The 14,299-nt window shown below is 35.7% G+C and overlaps 1 protein-coding gene across 2 annotated transcripts in view; it reads left to right on the top strand.

Moving 5' to 3' along the window:
• Positions 1 to 14,299, top strand: part of LOC121418470 (histone acetyltransferase KAT5-like) — a 24,172-nt gene extending 9,873 nt beyond the window's left edge. Inside the window, exons 3-11 of one of the 2 annotated variants that reach the window (XM_041612372.1) lie at positions 2,848 to 2,916; positions 3,414 to 3,637; positions 4,221 to 4,295; positions 5,128 to 5,370; positions 8,896 to 8,985; positions 9,493 to 9,633; positions 10,235 to 10,328; positions 12,529 to 12,691; positions 13,088 to 14,299. In XM_041612372.1, the coding sequence (XP_041468306.1) occupies positions 2,848 to 2,916; positions 3,414 to 3,637; positions 4,221 to 4,295; positions 5,128 to 5,370; positions 8,896 to 8,985; positions 9,493 to 9,633; positions 10,235 to 10,328; positions 12,529 to 12,691; positions 13,088 to 13,304 (1,316 nt within the window). In that variant the 3' untranslated portion in view covers positions 13,305 to 14,299. Of the gene's footprint in view, positions 1 to 2,847; positions 2,917 to 3,413; positions 3,638 to 4,220; positions 4,296 to 5,100; positions 5,371 to 8,895; positions 8,986 to 9,492; positions 9,634 to 10,234; positions 10,329 to 12,528; positions 12,692 to 13,087 lie in introns of both variants that reach the window. The other variant, XM_041612371.1, reaches the window with a different exon arrangement.

The raw sequence follows: 14,299 nt of genomic DNA, 5'->3' as shown, positions 1-14,299 counted from the left end.
TTAACTGTCAAAGTTGTGTCGTGTCACTCACAATGTCGTGTCACTCACGAAATGTCGTGTCACTCACGGTATTATATTGTGTATAAAAAAGGACATCCAGTAATTTTTGAAGCGTTTTACCAGGGATACAGTCAAAATGTTGTTCCTGACATCATTTAGGCCTATTTTAGGCTAATAATTTCCTCCATCTTCCTAATTTTACTCCTTTTTATGGAAATATTGAATTTGACATTGAGTTCATCTATTTTCTCTCCTCTCCGTGGTTGCCTTGGTTTAAAAAATCCTGACAATTTTCCATTGGTGTGAAGACTCGGATCCTAATTCATATTTTGGTGAATGTACTGTGATTAAGAATATAACAACATAATCAACACAAAATTATGAATGTATCAAGAGAAAAACCACTATACTTAAGCAATGGACATATTTACAATGCATAAAGGGTTGGTGATGGTGATGGTTCAAGTCATACCTAGGTATTACTCGAACATTCTCTGTCTCCATTTACAGAAATAAGCAGAAAGTTCACCTTTCTTTTGAGTAATGTTATTTCTTTGTTATACTCGGCTAGAAAAGTCACGGATCCTTTTTGAAATTTGCAGAAATTTTAGTGGTAAAGTAGTGTACATGAGAATGAGATATAAGAGATCACCATGAACACCAAACATTTTTTTCAAATTCGGAAAAGAAAATATTTTTCTTTTTCTTCTGATTGATTAAATCAACCTTTTCATTTGCCATAAAGCTTGTATTCCAGGACATGAAATAAACAAATTTGCAAGAAAACAAACATTTCAGGTGAGAATGTACTGAGATTTGACAGAACATTTTGGATATTGCTTGAAGCAGCTACATGCCAAGTTCAAAATCATTATTTGTTCGGCCACCATTCATACCACTAGTGATTAACTACATGTAGGGTCTGAACAGCAAACTACCGTAAGTGAGCCGATGTGTGTTCAGAGCAGATTTGCATTTACACATATTCATTACAACAAAATGATGCATGTTCGTGTAGGTCCCAACAAGTCCCAACCGAGACCGCATTTTGATTTGCGCAACTTTGGATGGGTAGATCAATTTTTTTTGGGGGGGTACCCTGATAAGAACACAGCTGGACCTCGAGGGGAAAAAGCTATTGAGGTGTAAAGGGAGCCTGGTTGGGATGTTGAATTGGATTTTAGTGTGACATCCAAGGGCTTACTAGAAAAGGAAAGGCTAATGACTTGTAGTTGTTATGTAATAGTAGCAGACTGCAAGAATCAGGTACTGACTGCTTCTTTCACCTTGTGGCTTTCCCTGGATTCCCGTGGTATGGTATATGATCAAATAATTAGCAATGAAAAGGCGCTTACAAATTCCAGCAAAAAGCATAGCGCTGAATTTTGGTACAGTGCCTACATGTACTGCCTTGGGAAGGTCCACATACAAGCAGTGTTCAGGAGAAAACCAATGCTTGATGAGTTGAACTTGATCCCTATTTAAGTTTCTCAAAAATTTGCTAATAGTCCATCTGAAGTGTGCAGCCAAGTAACCATGGTTTGATACAGTGTACAAAAAAAGACATTGAAGCTGTCAAGTCCTATTTGGACAATGTCTAAAATATTAAAGGAGGATAATATCCTAATCCAATATTTCAAGAAAAGGGAGTCATACATGACATCATTGGCTTCCAAACCATGCCAGATGATGTGAGTGACTATTGAGAATACCTTTCTTACAAGGAAAAATTATTCCATCCATTGTGGATGCTGAATTGTATAAACCTGTAAACTTTCATATACAAATAGGGAGAAAGAGTTAAAGTTTTGAATGATATCAGGCCACAAAAAGAATGTTTGAGTTGATGTCAATGCCAAGACCTCATAACACCTCCTTCAAGTGCCCCCTCCTCCTCTAAAGAGGAGAGTGGTAGAAGCCCTAGTGTGACAATGTGGTATGGTATAGGGAATGTGAGTTGATGGGCAAATATGACCATAAACCAAGAATAAAACATCAGGATGACATATTATGAACTTAAAAGAAAGCAGTTATTATGTAATTAAGCTTGTTTTTTGGTTAATGGTATTTTACTCTTCTACATCATGCAAAAAATACTTTCAATGTTGAGAGAAATGTTGTATTTTTGTCACTCACGTTTTGGATGTCGTGTCACTCACGGTATATAGGAGGGTACCATTTTCCATAGAGAAGGTTTGATTGATTTTGACTATATGTGTTAGATAGGTACACTATTTATGTCCATTTACTGGTACTCACAGTACTCCATGACAACTACTTGGGCACGAATCCAACCATATGTGTTAGTGGTCAGAAACCCATGTCCAAAATTTGTCGTGTCACTCACGCACCGTTTTTTAATCATATCTACTAAACGAATTGTTGAATTCAAATCAAACTCGTAGTGGCCCATGCCAGTCCTACATTGTATATAATATAGTAGTCATGATTGATTCATAACCTTTAAGTTTGAAGATATGAGCCCTTAAACCTCTCCGATTGTCGTGTCACTCACGTTTGAAAATGACCTTTTCCAAAGCATTAGACAGGATTTGAATTTTGAACCTGTAAAAAAATGATACTAATCACTTGGCATGTTTTGACAAAATGATTATCAAAATCTGATTTATTGCAAAAGCACTGGAATAAATCATTCAGGAAGAGCAATAATTTTTTTTTACAAGCAGTTACATGTATGTCTATAAAGCGAGCTTCTTAATTTTTTGCAATTTTGTTTTTACAATAAAGTTTTTTTTTGTACATGTATAACAGAAGGAGACTACTGTTATGATTATTTTCAATTATTTCATTTCATTTTTCTTAATCATTACTATCTTTTCTATGCAGCACTTGGAGAGATTATAAGTCGCAAGGACACAGATGATGGAGTCTTGTTTTACGTCCATTACATCGACTGTAAGTGATTTGATTTTTGGATGTAGAGATTTGCAATCATGAAAGAAATCTTTTTCTCCCTTGTTTATTATGTAATGTCTATCAATGCTAATTCAGATTTTGATATCAGTAGAGCAATGTCACCTTTCAAAAGAGCCCATTATTATAATTCAGCACAAATGGGGAAAATAAAAAGGAAAACAAAATATCAAAGTCCCGCAAAAGTGGCATTGAAGCCATTAAATACCACATCCAAGGCCTTGGCCTTTGATGAATTTAAGCTCTGTTAACTGAAAGAAGTAATTCTTTAAAAAATTAGACATACAATAAATGCTCCTTGAAAATGTATGGGTTAGTACATGTACGTGTAAGTACATGTATTTTGTTATATGTGCAGTTTATGTGTACATTCTGTTCTGCAGCAAGCAGCTTCAGACATTGTATAAAAGTTTATGAAATACAGTTACTTGACAGATTTCACAACAATCATTAACTCGACTTACTTGTTCGCCTGACAGACAACAAGCGTCTTGATGACTGGGTCACTCTGGATAGGCTCAACCTGGAGAAACTCCAGATGCCACATAAAGAAGCCAAAACTCCACAGAAGGAGGTCCTTACACCGAACTGTAGCTCCAGGGCATCTACCCCTGAGAGGGAGCTACCTGCCCTCGCCACACCAGCCCTTGCTGCACCAACACCGCCCCCAACGGTGCCTCCATCTGCACCGGTTGTGGTACATGTAAGTGTGCACCTGTGTAACTATGTTTCGTAGTTTCAGGTTAACAATATTAAAAAAAGACTTTCTTGAAAAAAAATAAATAAACAAGGGAAGAAAAGAAAGAAATAGTGAAAATGATATCAAATTTACTGATTTACAACACCTAGAAAATGTCTATAAAAGCCTTGCCAAGCCCAAAGGATGTGATGGGAGTCAAACCCCGGACGCCGCCGGGCCTGGGCGGAGACTTTATATACATATTATTTCTCATATGGGTAGTGTAAACAAGGTGTGCCAGCAGAATGTCATGTATATTTTGCCAATTACTGATCAGTTTTCTTCCAGTGTCATTGATTGCATAATTGTTGTTATTACACTTTAGTGGTCTGCTTTATTTCATTTTGCTATCTTTTTTTAAAATGGACCTCATGTTATATATAGATTATGAAGCTTGAGTACTGTAATATTCCTCTGTACACCCTTAAATAAAGTTAGTCTAATTAAGTAGTATAATAATGATCACTCTTTTTACAGGCGAGTAGGGAAATATGAAATCACCTAAGTTAACCTTGACTTGTTCATTAAAAGCTCTTTTTTTCCACAGGTAAATGGCAATGTACCCAAGAACAAAGGCAATCCTGTCGGCAGGAAAAGAAAACTCCCCTTTCTGGAAACAGAGGTAATGAAATGTGAAATGCACTATATGTGATCACCTAGCTCGATAAGTCTGCTGAACCGATTGTCGAGTTATCTGTATACAAATCCAATACAAAATGTATTTCCAGCAAAAATTAATAAATCTATTATTATTTTTACTTTTCATAAATCAAAATTAATTAGTTGTAGTCACCTTATAATTCAAATAATAATAATAATAATAATAGACAGTTCTTGTATAGCGCATAACACATTATAAATAACGTCTCTATGCGCTTCCAAAGGACTTGGATATTATTACCCTGGCTTTAGCCCCGCAGCCTTTTACAGCGCTGTGGCATTTCAAGGAATAAATTCCTGCCAGGTACCCATTCACCTCACCTGGGTTGAGTGCAGCACAATGTGGATAAATTTCTTGCTGAAGGAAACTACGCCATGGCTGGGATTTGAACCCACGACCCTCTGTTTCAAAGTCCGGAGACTAATCCACTGGGCCACAACGCTCCACTCCAATAATCATGAAAAAACACAATGAAAGACAAACGTCAAGAAACAATGTAAAGTACATGAGAAGTATGCATATTTTGAAGATTTCTTGTTAAGAATTTACACCAGTCATTAGAATGTTTATTAGTGCTTTATAATAAAGAGTACGATTTGTGCATAAATAATCATCATTTTTCTGTTGGCAGATAAGGCTGTCTCATCTCCACACTTGACGAATCATGAATTTTATCTGTTCAGTTTGAATACATTTTGAAAGTTTGATAGGCCAATGTTTCTTCACTGTGCTCTCTCCAAACGTGAAATAATGTTGGGATTCTTAGGAATCTATGGACATTTTACGTTTCCAGGATTCCATGGACATCCTAAATGTGAACGCACCCCGACAAACCGGGAGCATGGTGACGGACAAGCACCACGATGACATCATCACCCGTATCAAGAACATTGAGATGATTGTCCTTGGGCGCCACTGTATACGCCCCTGGTACTTCTCCCCGTACCCCATTGAGCTGACGAGTAAACCAAAGATCTACCTCTGTGAGTTCTGTCTCAAGTATGTCAGGAGTGTTAAGTGCTTGGAGAGGCATAAGGTAAGTTACTCTTGGTGGTGCTTTCAAATGGTATACTGTCACATGGTCTAATCCTATTTCGTCTACAATCGGTTCATCTACTACCCATTTGTTGTAGTAGCCCATTTACCATTTTGTTTTTGTTACAAAATGGGTATAACCAAATGGTTATACCCATTTGGTTTAATATCCACTCCTATCACCACTTAGTGCATATAGTTAGATGTACTGTTTATGTTGTTCCATTTGACAAATTTCAGAAATGATAATAAAGACATAGAAATTTAACAAACTTAGCATTAGACTACATGAGATTATCCTTGAAGGTGCAAATCCCGTCAGATAGGACACAATTGTTTTGAGAGGCCGATCATTGTGCAGAAAAGCAATGTGGCCCCTACACGTAAAATGGTATTGTGTCTAATCCGGCTGGATCAGTGCCTGCTAGTTCAGTGTAGACCAAATGAGAGTAGACCTAGTGAATGTAGCCTATGTGGTATCAAACTATCTGAGAAATAGACCAACTCTTTGTAGACCAAGTGAATATAAAACGTTCAGTTTATAAACTTAGCACACAACTGATAAACTTTGCATGGATATACTATGAGTTTCAAAATTAATTTTATATGATCAGTTTTGATCAAAATTCTTGTTAAAAAAAATAAATAATCAGAAAAAATATACAAAATTTTATTTGGATTTTTAGATTCTCAAGTTAGAACAGGAAAATTTGGAGTATTTCATTGAGCACAATAGTATCTTCATATGATTATGAACAATAGTAATGATCATACTTTTTAGAGATCCATTTTATACAGTGGAGTTACTGTACATGAGTATAATGCACCTACACCCTATCCCGATCAGGTAAAGAGCGCAATATGTTAAAGCTAAAGGAATGAAGTTGCAACAAACAAGGATTCCATGAGAAAGTCTTTAAAATTTAAGTTAATTGTGTCACTATACATGTTTATTCATAGATCTAATTTAGATCTGGTACATGTATTTTGTTAAGTCATTAAATCTTAAGCTATCACGATAAGTATCGCCAACACAGATAAGCACACGTGGGGAAGTGTTTTTTATTGCTTTGGGAAAAGGAGTGACATCTGGCTGGAATGCCATGCTTATTTTGTCAATTTCTCAGCAATTACACATTTTCTACAAAAATCATTTGGTAGGGGAAGGCGGGGTAAGTTGTGACACTTTTTGCATTTTAGAATTGATATGACCAATATTATTGTAGAAATAAGTACCTTGCCTTTAAATTTGAGTCTTGGGAAATATTTTTCACCTATATATAACTTTCTAACCCCACATTCAAAGTCAATATGACCTTTGAAAAAAACGATGTCAAATGGCTCAACTTGCCCCATTTATGGGGTAAGTTGTGCCCCCCCCCCCCCTCTGGGTAAGCTGAGCCACAAAAACTATGTACAAAATCTATGCGGGATGAACCAGCATGTAATTTTTTATTTTAAGTCTTTTCACTTGCCAATTCGCCGTAAATACTAACAACCTCTATAAGTAAAAGAACTGTCATGTGAATTTGCTCCTTTCTGCCTGCATATCAATGGCTTTTTAAGTTTTTTTATTTTTTTATTATACATTACCATAAGAATTACCATGGCTCAACTTGCCCCGTGTTGTTTTGCACAACTTACCCCATTCTGACCTTAATGCAATATTTTGACATCCACACATTTTTTACGCATCCGTCTCGTAAAAGACCATGACAAGAATGAGAATCTATACCTGGACTAACAATATTGCTATTATTTCTATAATATATTTAAAGACGTGTGTGGGTAAAAAGCACTTATCTATTTTACACCCTTTTTTACTTTTTTGGCTGAAATTGGTATTTTTCCCTCTAAAAAAGTACTTTTTGTTTCAAAATTGAAAACAATGTGGTGGGGTCAAGGGTTATGTAATGGGTCATCAATACATGACACCACCATAATGTCTGACTCATTCATTATTGGCCTGGGGGTGGTGGCTCAACTTGCCCCTATGCTCAACTTACCCCGCCTTCCCCTACCTATTACATACTGTACTAATACTTATGTGCTAACTTTATTGGATTCCAATTCAAACTCATTTTTAGTGTTACCACAAATGAACTTGCATATATTTAAAGAGAAATACCAGTAGTTGCAGTAAACACTGATTTCATGAGAAAGTCTGTAAAACCAGGCTTATTGTCAGAATATCATCGAGGATCTAGATCTGGTACAGTTACATAAACTGAACTTTGTGAAATCTTGAAATCTACGCTGAAAAACGTTCACACTGAAGATCACCAACACAGATAGGCACACATGGGACAGTGTATAATTATTGCTGGAATAAAGACCCGACGGAAGTGACCGAATCTGCGCTTATTTTGCTTATTTCTCATTTAATTACACAATTTCTTCCAGAATCCTTTGGCGCATATTTTTTTATTCATACAAACAGACACTTGGGTGGTCATTATATTAGATTCTGTAAAAAGTCATTTTGAGATCGTTACCAAAACTGGAATTTATCTTTAAGGTGTAACTGAAGACAAGGGTTACATGTACCTGAAGTATTAAACTTCATTCTTAATTTTGACATCATAGAAGTCTTTACCATGGAAAACAACTTTGGAAATGAGGATATTTTGCTCATTAACAAATATCATTGAATCATCAATTCATGTACATGTTGTTGGTCATCATTCATGTACATGTAGTTTTGTTCCGATCATGAAAGTTCTTCTGTGTTTGGAGAAGACATTAATGAATTGAACTTCTGTTCTCTGGATTATTAACAATATTGCTCCAAGTTGTATTGGTAAATGCTGTGGATACCCAAGATGCCGGCATCATCACTACCATAAACTTTAAAATGTGCATTATTTGTGTTATAAAATGGGTCTGCAGAATTACTCCGTTGTGGAGCATTTTTTTTTCATTTTCCAGTTTTTCTAAGATTGCGTACCTGAAAAGGTCACTTGTTCTTTCTATTATGACATCCAAGGTTTATCTACAATGCTCGCTGAAGTAAGTGCATCAAAATCCTTGCCATAGTCTTGTTAAGGATGCATATTTTAGAGGACTTCTCAGTTCGTATATGCTATGGAGGGAATGATGCTCCCAAAAGATTCACAATGCTGCACTGGGAATGTTGCGTAGAATTAAGCATGACATGTATACGCTCTCACTATCGGGTACATCCTTGAATCTTTTTTATACGCCCGTCCTATGGGTCGTATTATGGTATCACGCTCGGTGTCCGTCCGTCAGTTAACTTTTCCTTGTAAACGCGATAACTTCAGTTTAACTTAACCTAGGCTCATATAATTTGGTGAGTATGATACTAGCATGGATCCCAGGAAGCCTATCAATTTTATTGACTTTTCTTGCTTGACCAATAACTCAATTTTCTGCGTTACAGGCGGATGTATTATGTGCTTGCCTTAGCAACACTCTTGTTTAAAATAAATTCTTCACTCTTTCTGTTGTCCCTTCCCTTACCACACAATTTTTCTCTCTACATGATGTACTTTTATAATTTTAGGCAAAGTGCAAACTGAGACATCCCCCTGGAAATGAGATCTATAGGAAGAACCCCATCTCCTTCTTTGAAATCGATGGTCGGAAAAACAAGGTGAGTACTATTACATCCGTATGTTATTTGTCTATGTATTCATTTTTTTCAAATTTATTTAGCTTTTCTTTTTGTTGATTGTAAATGTTTAATTTTTATTTTGCAAATAGAATAAAAACACCATGGACATAACATGAATATATCAATTTATGGTTCCATGAAGGTTTGATAAATACAGTGAGGCCTAATCTCTGTTGGTCCTTCTTAGCGGAGGGAGGGGGTTTATTCCCTCGTTTTGCTACATAAGCTTGATCTTGGTAATTTTGACTAAACTTGTTTGTTGCTTGTCCTTTATCCAGACCAATATTAAGTATAAGACAACACAGCTTGTAGTTAGAATTCAATTAGCTTTATGTGATTTTAAAAAATTGGTTTCTTCCCAATGTTATGATTTGATACATTTTATCATTCGATATGTACTTTACATATTAAATTAATGTTCATTTGATTCTCACATATATCTATGCTATTTATAGACTCTTAAATGTACATTTTGTTTCATTGTAGGTATACTCACAGAACCTGTGTCTGCTAGCCAAGTTGTTCCTAGATCACAAGACACTGTACTACGACACAGATCCATTCCTCTTCTACGTCATGACTGAGTTTGACAGCAGAGGCTATCATATTGTTGGCTACTTCTCGAAGGTAACATTTAAGCAATAACCACAAAAGAAATCAATTATCGTTGCTGGGCTCTTAAACCTCAAAAATTTTCTCAAAAAGCTGTGTTTTAGAAAATATGGCAATGGTCAAAACCTAATATTGTCTGAAAACGGTCTCCTGTAGAGAGTTCTTTATTGGTAAAAGCAGTTTGCCACTTTTGTCATACCTCTCAAATATAGCTTTTTGTGAGCAGCCCACAATTTTCAAAAAGCCCAGCAGTGATGAAATAATTATTAAGTGTCAAAGAAATTGTTCAGTGTTTTTATTTTCTTTTCTTTAAGTTTAATTTAATTTATTTTTAATTTAAGATGACATTTTTTTGGGGGGGAGGGGGAATTATATATACAATGTGAAATGTACAAATTTATGAATATTTTTCATGATACTTGTATGGTTTTTGTTATGGATAGCGCCGAGTATGACATTCAGTGAAACAAAATGAAAAGTATTTGCATTGTAAAACATGAATCTAGGTCCTGTTTTGGGTCCTGACTTGATATGGTGAGAAGTGAAATACTGGATAACTATCAAAAATTCTAAAAGTTGGCAGCTGTTCTAAAGTATTTGTCATTTCATTCTGTAGGAGAAGGAATCAACAGAAGACTACAATGTCGCATGTATTCTCACTCTACCTCCATACCAAAGGAAGGGGTTTGGTAAACTACTTATCGAATTCAGTAAGTGCTTTATCTTTCAAAATCAAAAATATTTGTTATGTGATATACATGAAAATGTATATCACTAGTTTATAGTATACAGTGGCAACAAAAATTAATTATTATTGAATCATCAAAGTAACCAAATATTTATTGTAGAAAAATTAAGGATAGTACGACCCCTTGTCCAAAATCTGAGCTGCCTCTTTTGCACAGGAACCTGCATGTATTTTTTCATCACCAATCCTTGCATTTTATCCTAGACAAAATAATGGGAAATGTAGGCAGTTCTAGCGGGAACCTCCTATTCGCTATGAAATAATAATGGTTTATTAAACAAAAGTGATAAGCGGCACAAAGGCCAAATTACAGATATTCAAAACTACAAACAATTTTACAAATCTGAATTACTACAACATGATGAGAAACGGTAACATAATTTCAAAATGCATAAGAATATATAAAAAATATATATATATAAAAAATGATAATTACATGCCTGCGGTAAAATAATATCTATGGTATTGTGAAATCAAATCACCACTGTAAGGATTGTATTGAAAGATTTTTTATGTAAAACTATAAGATTTTCATTATCATCATCAATATTAATATTATATTACTATCATTTTTATCATTCACATTATTATTATCCAGAAATTTAAGTGTTTATTTAAGTATTGCTCATCGGATAGCATTTACGCTCCTCAAAAACTAAAAGGAGATGTTCTATCATAATTGTGCAAGTTTCAAATCAATGTTCAAATTTACCAGCAAATGCAGTGATTACAGTGGTGGTAAAGTCATAGCAACTGACAAAAACATAAAAAGGTATTCATTATATTACATATATTTAAATTCATTAAATCCGGACGGCTTTGGAAATTTACCAAACAACATTAGGTGACTCACACATTAATTGATATAAGAGCAATTATCAAAAGTATGTTAGTGCAGCTGTTATGAACATGAAAAAGCATTAAAACGAGAAATAGAGAAATGTAATATTCTTAATGCAAATTATGATTGAGCTGCAAAAATAAATATCAAGTACTTTCTGACACTCATAGAGCACTGAGTTCCGTAAATCACCTAGATTTAATCACCAGTAATCAACAACTTTACAAAAATTATGAAAATATTCAGTTACAAAGAATTCAATAAGTCAAAAAGGTAAGGGATGGCACTTTGTCAAAGTCTGTTAGTCCTACATCTCAATTGTTGCCTGACCCTACTATTTCTTAGTGTTCTGCCGACATCCTTCGGGTTAGGGATCGGATGTGACAGTCATTCATTCTTTTCAAGTTTCTGTGCAAAATAAAGACATAGCTCTTTGCTTTGATCAGTCAGAGACTTTGAGTGAAGTGATTCAAGTGCAGAGTCATGTGATGTGACACAAGGACCTATTAAGATAATTCTAACAGTTCTCTGAATTCGTTCATGCAATCTGTTGTTTTGTGAGCTATTTGCTAAGTGCCACAGAATTTGACAAGTTGCCTGATTTGATTAATTAAGAAATTACATAGAGCTGAATTAGTATAATATAGGTGCATTTCTATATTTCACCCAGTAAATCACATGTTCAATCTGCAAAACAAAAGCGAGATTTAAACATGTCTTCTACTGCTATCTGGTAGCAACTCTCCACCTGGCCATTACTGGCACTGTCATGAGAAGAAACTTTGCTTTTGGTATTTAAATAGGTATATTTAAATAGTAGTCTAAAGCTTGTGGATTGAAAAAGGGTTTTACACTCAGATTAAAAGAGAGCATTTCCTCATTTGATCTGCAGAGTTCAAGTCAAAATCTCCAAAACTTATTTTGTTTTTGTAAGGCAAGGTTGTTTAAAGACCTCCTTGTCATTTGTTGTTCGAGGTAAGATTTGGGAATACTGTGATAAAATTTTTTTGCAAGTTTGATGTTCATTGGACATCTGGTGACTTATGCAGAAAAATGAGAAATACTGAAATCAATCATTTTCAGTGAGTCTCCTAAGACTTCAAGGTTTAGCAGTCTTTGTGTCATTAGATAAATAGCACAATGAGGAAAATGTCCTAAAACTCTAAAAAATAATAACTCTAAAACTCAAAAGTTCTAAGTAAAAGTTAAGTATATTTAAGTCATCAACTCTATTGTTCCAATACAAAGTAAAATTTAGCTACTGGTAATCTAGAGATAGCAATTACATGTACATCTGACAACATTCTCTTCACTGCTTCAGGTTACGTGCTGTCTCAGTTCGAAGGCAAGACAGGATCTCCAGAGAAACCCCTGTCTGATCTAGGACTACTGTCTTACAGGAGCTACTGGTCTCAGGCCATCTTAGAATGCATCCTCAAGCTACCCAAGCCTCCTGATGGCGAGAGGCCACAGATCACAATCAGGTAATTTTTATTATACTCGCAACTTCATGACTGCCTTTCTGTCAGCCATTGACAAGATTATAGATGAAAGGTTGAGTGTCAAGTGTGTTAATATGTATTTTTTAATTAGTTTACAAGCAGCTGCTGCTATGTCACTCCATGCCATTCATCTTCATCAAAAGTTGTAATCATGTTTTATGTTATCTTCAACATAACACCTTTAGTAACAGCTAATCAAACTGAATGATTTCAGTAGTTTGAAACTGTCGCTGATTTTTTATCATAACAAGGTTGAAAAAAGGGGCCCCTGATTTAAATTTCTATAAATCGAACCTTCAATCTCTAGTTCAGACAATGGTCCTCTCTAAGTTAAACAAGATGAATAATGATATTTCCTTGCCTTGTCATTAATCGCAGTGACATCTGTGAGTCCACAAGCATCCGCAAAGAGGATGTGATATACACCCTGTGCAACCTGAACCTGATCAACTACTACAAGGGTCAGTACGTCATCACCCTGGCAAAGGATGTGGTAGATGCTCACCAGAAGGCAATGAGCAAGCGGAAGATCCGCATCGAGCCGAAGTGTCTGCATTGGACACCCAAGGACTGGTCCAAAAGAGGGAAGTGGTGATGGCTTGATGGGAATGTCAGGACAGCCAAAAGACACTGTGAAGATGATTGTGAGTTGCTTATTTATGGGATTCTTTCACCTAACCCTTAGAATGATGTAAGAGGTGGAAGTGACAATGTCATCAACCTGCCCAAGGATGTGATTGCTGCTCATCTGACAGCAATGAGCAAGCGGAAGATCCGCATTGAGCCAAAGTGTCTGCATTGGACACCCAAAGACTGGTCCAAAAGGGGGAATTGGTGATGGCTTGAAGGGAATCTCAGGAGAGCCAAGAGACATTGTGAAGATGACATGTTTTGGGGATTCTTGCGCTTACCCTAAGTACTTGCAGTAGATGCCCTAGTAATTTAAGTGGTAGAAGTGACAATGTCATCAACCTGGCCAAGGATGTGATAGCTGCTCATTTGACAGCAATGAGCAAGTGGAAGATCCGCGTTGAGCCACAGTGTCTGCATTGGACACCTAAGGTCTGGTCTAAGAGGGGGAAGTGGTGATGGCTTGATAAAAATGTCAGGACAGCCTAGAGACATGAAGATGATAATGGGTATCTTATTTATTGGATTCTTGTGTAAGAATCTGCACTATACACCCAAGCATTGTTCAGTAAGAAGAATGTGGCTATGGCTTGATGGTAAAAAGAGAGGTTATCTATGTTGGGTCAACCAAGAGACATTGTGAAGATGATAGTGATGAGTTCCTTATTTATAAGATACTTGCTCTTACCTTAACTCTAAACAGACGGGGGGGTATATGTTCTGGATGACAAATTAGGTAAATTGCTGATTGGTCTACATCCACTTCATCTCACATGGTCTAATCCTAATTCGTCTACAACTGGTTTGCCTAACCATTAGATCTAATTGCCATTTACAAAAAAAAGACAATTTTTGTCTAATTCCCCATAAGATTATACACATTTCTTCTTATTTCCACTTAAGCAAGTAACACTTGTCTATATGAGTAGAAGAACTGTTAGTGAATCAGATTTTAATTTT

Source organism: Lytechinus variegatus, chromosome 7, assembly GCF_018143015.1.
Source record: "Lytechinus variegatus isolate NC3 chromosome 7, Lvar_3.0, whole genome shotgun sequence".
NCBI lineage: Eukaryota > Metazoa > Echinodermata > Echinoidea > Temnopleuroida > Toxopneustidae > Lytechinus > Lytechinus variegatus.
The sequence above is the reverse complement of the archived record's forward strand: the minus strand, read 5'-3'. Positions and strand labels throughout refer to the sequence as shown.